Raw genomic sequence first — 12,529 nt, 5'->3', positions numbered from 1 at the left:
CCGAATAAAGCAAACACACAAGTTTACGCAGAAAATATCTCTATTTATTATGGCAGATGCCACTACGAATATTTTAATTTTGTAGATTTTCGGTATAAACAATTTATGGTTTGTAAAATTGGATTTTTAAAGAAACATTGATAATTTTCAAACACATCATTCAAGTTTTCCACCTTAAACGGTAAAATAATTATAGAAAATTAGAAATATCACGTAATAGTTTTTTGTTCTTAATTAGGTGTAATTCGAATAAATTCCCTAGAGTTGAATCTGTAACGTACCGGCAAACGGTATTTAGCTAGTTTTTCGAAAAGGTCAATTAACCAATCATGTACGGTTTACAGATCACATGCTCCTCCATGTACCGAAAACAGGTCACGTGCTCCTCCATGCCTCAAAAGTTAAACGCGTACCAATACCCTGCGGTCTCCAGACCGCAGGGAATGATTACACGAGACCTATGGATCTGGAGTTAAAGGCAGAAATTCGGAAGTTGAAAAAAGAATATGCGTCAGTGTTCGATAGTGGTTACTCGGAAGATCAGGCTAAAAAACTGGTTGAAAAGCCGTATAATGCTAACGACTTGTTCAACATGTCAGATGTTTTTATACGGCGCTTAATAAAATTTGCCAACCAAATTCCCGAGTTCAAGAACTTCAAGCTTGAAGATCAGATTCATTTATTACAGGTTATGTTTGTTGATTTTTATTTATATTTTTGAACATCTTTTAGCTTGAGTAAACAGGGTTATGAAAAGCTGTCTTACTCATAAAATGTATGTTTTTTATCAATGTGACAAATCTTTCGTAAGTGAATCCAGTATTCAATTAGTTGAGCATAATTTCTCCGACAGCTCTTGTCTTGTTCTTTAATTATGAAAATGTAGTCTTGGATAGCTAAGATAAGATATGAATATGTATGAATAAATGTATAAGTTGTTAAGTTAGCGACGCAGAAATATTGAGAAATTTTGCGAATTGGTGATAATCGCTAAAATTTCATCTAGCGTAAATATCAACCTCTAGCGTAAATTTTAACCAACCTGTCATTAAATTCTACCCTTTAATGATTCGCTAATACTTCTTAATGCGATGGGTTTAAAATTTTAAATTCGCTAACTTTTTGGACACGCAGAAATCCACTTATACACTACAGTACCTACTTTTGTAACTTCTGTGCTTTGCTGCTAGCTTATTGTTGACCCATAGTTTCACTGCATGGAATAATGCATCGGCAGGCATGGGTCCGAGGTATTGTCCCACCACCATTGTACACAACATCATGACAGCGTTAGTGTGGCTTAAACACAACCAAAATAGTTTACCAGAAGCATAAATAGTTCATGATACCTAAAATGCATTAATATACTAATTGGTGAGAGGTATGTAAATTAAAGTTGGTAAGCAACAAAGCAAATAAGCAACTTAACAATAGCATGAATTTGTATATTATTTGAAACATTTTGCATAACTTGGCAATAGCAAGAGAATGAAAGCTAGTTAGTTGAAATATTTTTACCTCTTGATTAGCATTGCAGAAAACTATTTGTACGTTACCTATTTAGGTTATTGTAATGAAGGCTTTTAATTGTATGCTAACTTATAAATACAGTCATTTATCACAGATGTGAAGTCTGAGAAAAGATACGTAAAATTTCTTGCAAATGAATTTTTGCGCCTTAGTAGAATTTCCTTCCACTAGATTTCTATACTTCAGGGTTGACTGAACACTACTGCTAGACAGTCTGTCCTGAATTCTGATCAGTTAAAGCATTAATGTCGTTGTTTTACATCTTTGAATTGTGTCATGGCCACATAATGAGCCCACATACCGTCAATAACTTATCCTTTTAAATTGTTTCATAAGGTATTTTATTAGTGATACTGGTGTATCATGTAATCATCATTCGCATATATAACATGTAACTATTACCTTGAGATGTAGGCTATTCAACTGAATGGATGTGTTTCAAATTAGCTTGTTTAAGATTTTGAATATAGGATACTAGAAACAAAGCTGCCAACAAAATAAAGCCGGATCTTTCTTGTCTGGCTGTAAATTGGTGCCAAAGTCAATATTGCTGCCAGTGTAATGAGAGAGGTTACATGAAGATTTTGTCCTCTCATTGATCACCTATATAACCACCTCCGTGGGCGAGGAGTTAGAGTCGATGACTTCTAATCTAGTTACCTCTCTGGCGTGGGTTTGTTCCCCGGGAGATGCTTTGGTAGTTTAGCGCGGAGGAAGGTAGTCTAGTACTGGTGAAGCTCTCCAGGAACGACGGTTAAGGAACTACCTGCCTATATGACTAAAATACTGTTGGGAAAAGGCGTAAATTCAAACAAACAAACAAACAAACCTATGTACATTTATTCATGGGCTGTGTTGGGAAATTATAAGCGACCCTAAATGTGTTTGACTTAAGACAATAAATAAGAAAAACTTCGACTGAATCAGCCATGCAACAGCGGTAATAGTCATTAAACCAGCTCACCGCTATGGTTATTCAATTGATGACACCACAATAAAGTTAAAAATAAATTAGATATATATTACGGTCAGTTAGCATGAATAAAACGCAACGGTCACTGTGGTGTAGTGGTTAGCATACAGGACCGGCAATCAACAGACCTGTGGTTCGCGTCTGGACTGCAGCTTGGCTATTTTATATGTATACACAAACACACACAAAGAAATTTAGTTCTACAAAATTTGTCTAAAATACTGTGGAAAGATTTTTAATAAATACTTATTAGTTATTTACTTCTTAAGAAGTTTAATTAAAATTTAAAAAAAAATGTTTTTACATATTCATATAGGTAAAAAACACAAAGTGGTTATGTTTGGAAATTCAATACTTAAATAAGTTTTTGATAATTATATAAGGTAACTGGTGATATAAGTGTATAAACTTGTTCATTAATTATCTACTTGGACAGCTAGCTCCTTATTTGGTTTTTATATCCTTACCATAAAAGCTGGGTTCACCATTATGCCATGAGGACATAAATGACGTGTCTTGTCATAAACAAATGAATAAAGACATGTGGAAAATTAATTTGTGATCAGGCATAGAAACTTCTTTGAACTCCATGAGCAATAATGTCATTCTGGTGCTGGACCATCCCATACTTCCATGAAATATGTCAAGATTTTATTTCCATTGCTGGTTAATTTTAGAATTTGGATTTTTAAAAGGATTCATATATTAAACAGGGTACTATATGGGAAGAGACTGTCCTCTTAGATTAACAGAACTTGTTGTTTGTTTATCCTGTTATTTATTGTAGGACTCCACTGACATTTTTTACATTACGGGACTGGGAATATTTTTTTTGAGATTAATGTTCAATTTGATGTAGGTCTAGACTTATAACTTTGTGTGCAAGTTTGATATCATTAGCTCAAAAGACAAGAAAAAAAAGCTATTGATACAGTCATGTTGTCATTGCCAGTGCTGTTGAGGTCTGCAAATTTTAACATTGGTCATAATATTTTTCTTTCTTAAAGGGCGTTCACGGCCGAGTGGTTAAGGTCGTTGACTTCAAACCACTTGTCCCTCACCGCTGTGGGTTCAAATCCTGACCGGGACTTTGGATTCTTTCATGTGAGAAAGCTATCCAGCTAGAATACGGACTGTCGGTGGTTCTACTCAGGTGCCCGTTCCTGCCTAAAATAATGCATCTGAGGTCTTCCTCCACCAGTAAAGCTGGAACGTCGCCAAATGACCAATACTGTGTCGGTGTGGCATTGAAACCCAAACACAACAAATTTTCTTTCTTAATGACCATAACTTTTGTTATTTATTTATGGATTTATACTTAGACAAAAAAACACTTTTCAGAGGACCCGTAGGTTGAATAATTCAATATGACTTTGACCTTTATTTGACCTTGACAATTAAGGTCAAACTATTGAATTAATTCAAAGTGTCATATTTGTGTAATTTACTTTCAGAATTGATTCATACTTGAACATTGTACCCTTATGTTGAATTTTACTGATATGACTTTGACCTGTATTGTACCTTGATTTCCAAGAACAAATTATTTAAATTTGCTTAAATTGTCATAACTTTGTTATATATTTACAGATTTGATTTATACTAAGACAAAAGAAACACATATGACAAAACCAACATGTTGAATTAGTCTGCTATGACTTTGACCTGAAATGACCTTGACCATCAAGGTCAAATTATTAAAAATTGTTGTGCCCCCACGATAAAGGGGGGGGGGGGGCTTTAGATTTACCCTTGTCCGTCCGTCCGTCCGTTCTCTTTTTGTGTCACACGTAGCTCAAAAAATAATTGACCTTGTCATGAAACCTTACAGGAATGTTGATCAGTATGTGAAGTTGTGCACCTGGGTATTTTCATGTGGATATATTTAGTATTTTTAGAGTAATTGACCCTGACTTAGTAAAAATTTCCAATTTTCAACTTGTGTCGCATGTAACTTAAAAAGTATTTGACCTAGAGTCAAATAACCTTACAAGATTGTTGCTCAGCATGTTTAGTTGTGCACCTGAGTTTTTTCATGTGGATATTTTAAGTACTTTTAGATTTATTGCCCTTCAATAAGTAAAACTTTCAAATTTTCAACTTATGTCGCACTTAAATAAAAAATATTTGACTTAGAGTCATGAAACCTTCCAGGAATGTTTCTCAGCATGTGTAGTTGTGCACCTGGGTATTTTTGTATGGGAGTTATTGCCCTTGACTGAGTAAAAATTTATAATATTCAACTTGTGTTGCATGTAACTCAAAAAGTATTTGATCTGTAGGCCTGAAAGTATACAAGAATGTTGGTCAGCATTTGTACTTATGCACCTTTTGGGTTTTCTTGTGCATTTATTCAGTATTTGTAGTATTTGCCCTTTACTTAATACAATATTTTTAGTTTTCAACTTTGGTACATGTAGCCAAAAAAAAAATGTTTGACCTAGAGAAATAAGATTGACAAATCGGTTGAGTATGGACACATTTGACAAAATTTACATGATTATTAACTCAAATGTGACCTTGACCTTTAACTGACTGACAGTCACGATCAAGTTTGTGACATGAATTTAATTTGTTACAAAAATAAAAATGTTTGTTGGATTATTCTTTACAATGATATTTTTCCTCTGGGGTTTTATTTTAGAAATAAGAAAAAGTTGACATGGGCACTAGCTAAAAGCATATTCATGATTAAAGGGTTTGATCATGGCAAGTTTGTTGATACACTAGATATGCTCAAAGAGGATTAAGTGTAAGAATATTATTGGGCAAGAGATAAACAATAGGGTTATTTACAGGTAAAATCAGGACAATTGATAATTCATCAATGTTGATAGAGGAGGCATCTTTTTACTATTGATCTTTATTTGGCCAAGTACATATATATTTATTACCCTTCCAGATTTTTTCCGCCTTTTTGATTGGTTATTGATCACCCGAAAGAAATTGATATTACCGAGCCAGACGGGTATTATACAAACTAAATTTCCCCGATGGGTACCCCACGTTGTAAACAACATGCGCTTAGGTGATGCGCGCACGGTTCGATTTTACGCGGTGTACATTCCGATTTACAAGCACTTTTTAACTGTCAAATGAAAAATGTTTACCAAAGTAAAGTAATGATACATATTCCCATCAGTATTGAAAACAAATATAACCTTGTGAAAGCTTGATATTAATTACAAAAAAGTGCGTTCAATAGACTACTCCTTTTCTCTTGTTTACATTCGTTAGATACGGGAAAAATACGTCATGTATTTATGTGACGTCATGTTGTGATGAAGGGGTACCCTTAAGGGAATCTTATTTAGACGTTTCATTTGAAACAACAATGATTTTTTTTTAAAAATCGTCTAAACTCGACAGGGGAAGGGTAATAAAATTATTATTTCGGTTTTGGAGTGATATATGTGGATATATTACCTGCCAAGATAAAATATCACCCTCGCCTAACGGCTCGGGTGATATAAAATCTTAGCAGGTAATATATCCACATATATCACTCCAAAACCAAAATACAGTAAAAACCCTCAATTAAGACCACCATCGGGACTGGACCAAAGTGGTCTTAATTGCGGGGTGGTCTGAATTGTGGATATTCTTATCATTGCTTACCCATGTTATGACCAAGCCCTATTTTACTCATTTTGTATGAACAACCAATGTGTATATATGAAAGTATGTTATAATTTAACATCAAATGGGAAGAAAATATATTTCTGAAGAAATTTAATATCAAGTTTTCTTTGTTCTGATTTCAATAGTAATTATTGTATGTTATACATATTAATTCACATATCATATTAAATATCCCATAAATAACATTTTTTGACACTTAGTGTAATCAAGTGTCATGCCTAAGAGCAATCAAGCAGATAATAACAACACAGCAACATATTTTAGATCTAGGAAGGTGTTGATTTTAATATCAGTGGTCTCAATAGTGAGGTCAAATAAAGAACAAAATAATGAATTTGGACTGAATTTGGTGGTCTTAAAAGTGGATAAGTGAGGTGGTCTTAATTCTGGATCATGTAGCCATTGACATAAAGAACAGAAAATTCCGTTCTTTTGAAAACTGGTCTTAAAAGCGGGGTGGTCTTAAATCCGAGGTGGTCTTAAGTAGGGATTCTACTGTAACATATAATATATATATATATATATATATATATATATATATATATATATATATATATATTTTTTTTTTTTTTTTTTTTTTTTTTTTTTTTACCCCCGCCAAAAAGTGTGGGGGGGGGGGGGCTATAATGGATTTGCTCTGTCGCGTCGGCCGGTCGATCGGTCGGTTGGTCGGTGTCAGTCGGTCTCCATTATCGTGTCCGCTCTATAGATCCTATACCAATTGAAGAATTTTCTTCAAACTTGGCTCAAATGTTCACCTCAACAAGGGGATGTGCAGAACCCATGTTGCCCATGTGTCAGCTCAAGGTCAAGGTAACAATTGAAGGTCAAATGTCAAACATTATCAAATATTAGACAGTATGTCGTGTCCGCTCTGTAAGTCCTACACTTATTGAAAAATGTTCTTCAAACTTGGCTCAAATCATCCCAACAATGGGATGTGCAGAACCCATGTTGCCTATGTGTCAGGTCAAGGTCAATGTCACAATTGAAGGTCAAATACCAAACAATCAAATATTAGACAGTATGTCGTGTCCGCTTTGTAAGTCCTACACTAATTGAAATATTTTCTTCAATCTTGGCTTAAATGTTCACCTCAACAAGGAAATGTGCAGAACCCATGTTACCCTTCTGTCGGATTAAGGTCAAAGTCACATTTGAAGGTCAAAAATTGACTAAGAAATTATTCTTAAATTTTAACATGTATTTGAATAATTCTGAAACTGGAGAAGGTATTTGCTTGAAACTTAAAATATATTTGTGTCACAATTAAGATATGCTGGTCAAGTTTCATAACTCTGTATTGCATTTTAACAAAGTTATGCCCTTTTTTAAGTCTTCAAATTTGCATACAATCAAATATTAGAAAATATATCGTGTCTGCTCTATAAATCCTATACTAATGGAAGAATTTTCTTCAAACTTAATCAAAATGTTCAGCTCAACAAGGTTATGTGCAGAATCTATGTCACCTCTGTGCCAGCTAAAGGTCAAGGTCACACTTGAAGGTCAAAAATTGACTTAGAAAATGTTCTTAAATTTTAACATGTGCTTGAATATTTCTGAAACCAGCGCAGGTATTTGTTCGAAACTTAAAAGATATATGAGGTGTCACAAATAAGATATGCAGGTCAAGTTACATAACTCTGTATTGCATTTTGACAAAGTTATGCCCCTTTTTAATTCATTAAATTTACATACAATCAATACTAGACCATTCTATACTTATGGAAGGATTTTCTTCAAATTTTGATCAAATGTTCACCCGATCTGGGTAATGTGCAGAACCCATCTTACCCTTCAAACAGTTTTTTCTAACAAAAATCAAAAATTTGTTTAACTTTCATGAATAACGGTATTTTCTTGCTTCTTCTAATGCTTCTGTAAAAACCGGTTTGTTTGCATGGCTGAAAATAGCTTTCTTGGGAAATTCGAATTATAAAGAAGGCGAAACACTGAACTTGATTCAGATTGAAAGGAAATATTTCATACAACATATTTCATTCTAATTTATGGACGGATAGATTGCTTTATACACTTAATGAAGCGATTTTGCAATTGTCAGTTACACAGGTCATTAAGTTTTATTGTTTAGTAGTGATGAGGTGCAGTTTTCTAGAAATGATGGGTTCTTGGAACTAACAATAAAAAGCTGTCATATATATGTAAATGGTTACACAATGATAGATAAAAGTCAGAATTAAAGAGGTGTTTTAACAACTGACATAAACATGGAACTAGTATCTAGAATAGATGTTATTTGGAACTGAGTTAATGTGGACTTTCCCTTCCAACAAACTTTGACCGTTCTTACCACCTGTCACAATAGATTAGTCATCCTGTTGCACATTTTTTTGAAGTTGCAATGGCAAAAGTTTGTTTTTAATTCTTAATTATGAAGTTAGTTTATTGCTTAGTATAATACAGTAAACATTATAAAGGCTTTTCAACTTCATTATTAAGATATTGAAGAAATACACCCTGAATTAAAACAGAAAAAAATAATGTGATTCTTATCTCAATTCAAGTAAAATGTGTTTAATTACACACATTTAGGTCATTTGGCACACTAAAAAAAACATTCTTCAGGAAAAATGGAGTGAGGGAATGATCTAATATTATGCATACAAGTTTTGTTTTGACTGGTTTTCAAATGGTTTGAAAATTTCTGAATTTTTTTCCCAATTCCTTCATGTCAAAATAAAAATAAAAATATTTCCAATTCCTTCATGTCAAAATAAAAAAAATTCCAATTGGGTCATGTCAAAATACCTCAGCGGAGTTTTTTCCATCTAATATATAATTGCCTTATGTTATAAAGATCAATAAAAATGGCGAATGGAACCAAAGAAATTATAAACGATTAACCACAATTATGAAACCATCTGTGATGTATTCGGCATTTTGTCTCGAAGGAAAGGAAAAACAACAAATCCAAGATTGTTATTCCATTAAATTTAATTAATATCTATGGAAACACAAAAGAATTACGAATAAATCAAGAAGATGGAAAATTTTCAGGATCTAATTTAGATGGATTCTGCTCAGTAAAGTATTTCAAAGGTATATCTACTAGTGACCAATGTCACACCTCTTAGTGATCAATGTCACGCACACGCACACATACAAGAAAATTGACAAACAATGATTTTACCTGTAATGAAAATGAAATTTCATTAACACAGCAACACCTGTTATGAATTCTATAGCATTTAACTGTATATGAAAGACACAGGTATGCAGAGTGTATATTCATGTAATATGATAATGCCTTTGCACTCAGACACTTATATCCATTTCTCTGCACATGCATAATAATTGTCTTGTTTTATATTCACGGTCTACATTTAATAGGTCACTTCAAACATTTGTGGAGAAATATTAATGTGAACGGTATTATGTTAATCTTAACATATACATTTTATTCCTGCATGTATTTGTAAACAAATAATTCTAAAACAACCTGGATAAGGTTAAAAGCTTGCAGAAAGAGTGTTCAGATATTAGCTATTGTCAGAGCTTTCACCATTTGTTGTATCAAAAATACAGTCTGCCCACTTTGCTCTGTAGAGACAGCATTAGAATTGTTAGTTAGTTTGTTTGTTTGTTTAATTGGGTTTTACATCACATAGACACATTATATGTCATAAAGCGCCTTACCAGCTTTACTGGTGGAGGAAGATCTCAGGTGCCCTTTCATGCATTATTTCAGGCATCAACGGGCACCTGAGTAAAACCACTGACGTTCCGTAAGCTAGCTGAATAGCTTCCTCACATGAAAGAATCCAAAGTCCCTGTCCGGATTCGAATCCACAGTGGTGAGGGGCAAGTGGTTTGAAGTTAACAACCTTAACCACTCGGCCACGAATACCCCCTGCATCAGATTTGTAATCTAGGGTCACTTGTTTGATTCTCTGGCAGGGTAGATATGAGCCGCGTCACGACAAAACCAACATAGTGGGTTTGTGACCAACATGAATCCAGACCAGCCTGTGCCTCCGCGCAGTCTGATCAGGATCCATGCTGTTTGCTATCAGTTTCTCTACTTGTAATAGGGTTTGTAAGCGGACAGCATGGATCTTGATCAGACTGCGCGGAGGCGCAGGCTGGTCTGGATCCATGCTGGTTGCAAACGCATTATGTTGGTTTTGTCATGACGCGGCTCAATTATGTCTTTGTGTCGATTGATTTCTGACATTGGGTCTAATGGTCATTTGTCTCTCACCACTGATTTAGGAATCAAATGCAGAGAGATCGGTATGAACTGGTTAGTTATCAAGGAAAGCTGGTTAGTTGGAACGTCTGCAAAAAAAGACAAGGTTTCATAATGCCATATTTCTTTGGTAACCATTGACCAATCTGTAATGGAATGCTCCTTTAAGGTCAAACCCTCTGTAAATGGTTCTCGTATGATAGACAAGTAACATTCATTAGTTGATCACATGAAAAAGTTGGGGTAAATCAAATCATCTTTTGATTATATTTTGGCGACATTATGCACAGTATAGATTGTATTTAAAGTGATTTTAATTGTCTTTTTCAGGGAGGTATTATGGAAATCATGGTGTTAGGGTCTGCGATTGGGTTTGACCCGAAAAATCACATGTGGAAGGTTAAACAAATGCAGGATACAAAAGAGCGTTATATCGATCCATCAATTATAAAGGAACAGCTATGTACGGGTATGTATACAGAACACATGAAATTCGTGAAAACTCTTCACCAACTCACGATGAGCAACAACACTATAATGACACTGATGTTCGTGATCGAGATATTCTCACCGGATCGACCGAACGTGAAAAACTTAGAGGCCATTACACAGGCTCGGGGTAAATTTACTCATTGGCTACAGATGTATTTAGAATCCATTATGCCTCTTTGCGAAGCACGCACTTTGTACCAGAAGCTCTTGATGATGCTTTTGGATGTGAGGAACCTTGGCGAGTCTGGTGCCAAGCTTGCTTCTCATTTAGACATTACAAAACTAGAACCGTTACTCATTGAGGTGTTTGATCTGCAGAAATGACGCTAGATACATTTCACTACAGAAAATTTGAAAACACAATGGAGTCACATGGGTTTGAAACTGTGACAGTATCGATTGATCTCTTATCAGACATTTGAAATTTTCCAGAGTTTGGACTTTTACCAAGGTGTTTTCGTAATTATGGATATTGTTATTTTATTAGTTCCCTTTTTTTCATATGAAAAATGGTGGAGCAATTGTCATGACCCACTTGTTGGCATTAGTTAACTTTTTCGATAATGTTGTAGCGCCGATATATGTCCAAACGTCGAAAAATGTCCAAACGACGATAAATGTCCAAAAATTGACGATAAATGTCTCAATCGCCGATAAATGTCCAAAACTCCTTTAACGATAAATGTCCAAAAATTAACGAAAAATGTCGCAACAAATTAGGTGCTCATAAATGTCCAAATCGGTTAACGATAAATGTCTCAACTTTTCATATGCTAATTTGTAATTTGTTGTATTGGATACTGTAACAGTCTATCCAACTAACCCGTGATTTTACCCTCTGGTTTACCCCCGACGTAAAATGTATCATACATTATTGTGCATGGCCAGTTGCAGATCCGGATGTGGCGCGGGGGCATGTGCCTTCTTAACTCACCAAAGCAATACGTTTTAGCATTGTTTGTGTTCTTCAATATTTTTGTGCCCCATATAGCGTTGCCATTGTCCGTCCGAGTGTCTAAGTGTCTAAGAACTTTTCGCTTTCCACGTGGGATTCTTTGCTAAATAAAGATTTTTTTTATAAACTATCTAAATTGTATTAGTATGTATATTTTTGCATTATGTTAACTGGTTACTAAGGCAGTATCGCTATTATGAATACAGAGTTATGTAAGAGTTATGTGCCCCAGGGTGATATAAGAAATATTCCCGGGGAATATATTCTAGGAGGGTGATATTCGATCAGAACACATTGTAGGCTCGTGGGAGTTTTTACATTGAAGGATATATTGAGGTATAATAATATATAATAAACACATGACTGTCGGGGTGATAGAGGATATTGTCAACACGAGAACTGGTATATATTACAACCGAGGCGCAGCCGAGGGTAATATGCCAGTTCAAGGGTTGGCAATATCCTCTATCACCCCGACAGCCATGTTGTTATTTATTTTATTATACCGAAAAAAAACCCTTAGGTCAGCAGTCTTTGCCTGAAAAAAATACAGATCATCACTTCACAATTATAGCGATTTTGATCTGTAAATGTTCGATATACACAAAAATAGTATAATGTATATAGATAAAAACAAGAGACAGACAGACAGACAGACAGACAGACTAGGAAATATATAATATTATGCTAACTGGGTACTAAGGCATTTTCGCTTTATGAATGA

At 34.6% G+C, this 12,529-nt stretch overlaps 1 protein-coding gene across 1 annotated transcript; it reads left to right on the top strand.

Moving 5' to 3' along the window:
• The first annotated feature begins 8 nt into the window (after positions 1-8).
• Positions 9-11,411, top strand: LOC132725122 (nuclear hormone receptor HR96-like). The gene is made up of 2 exons (XM_060710201.1): positions 9-693; positions 10,667-11,411. Exons 1-2 carry the CDS (start codon positions 350-352, stop codon positions 11,172-11,174), a joined length of 852 nt encoding a protein of 283 aa, XP_060566184.1. The 5' UTR covers positions 9-349; the 3' UTR covers positions 11,175-11,411.
• The last annotated feature ends 1,118 nt before the right edge of the window (positions 11,412-12,529 follow it).

This window comes from Ruditapes philippinarum, unplaced genomic scaffold (assembly GCF_026571515.1).
Source record: "Ruditapes philippinarum isolate M1 unplaced genomic scaffold, ASM2657151v2 ctg5763_1_1_1_1, whole genome shotgun sequence".
NCBI classification, from domain to species: Eukaryota; Metazoa; Mollusca; class Bivalvia; order Venerida; family Veneridae; genus Ruditapes; species Ruditapes philippinarum.
Note: the sequence above shows the minus strand (reverse complement) of the source record. Positions and strands in the feature narration are given on the sequence as shown.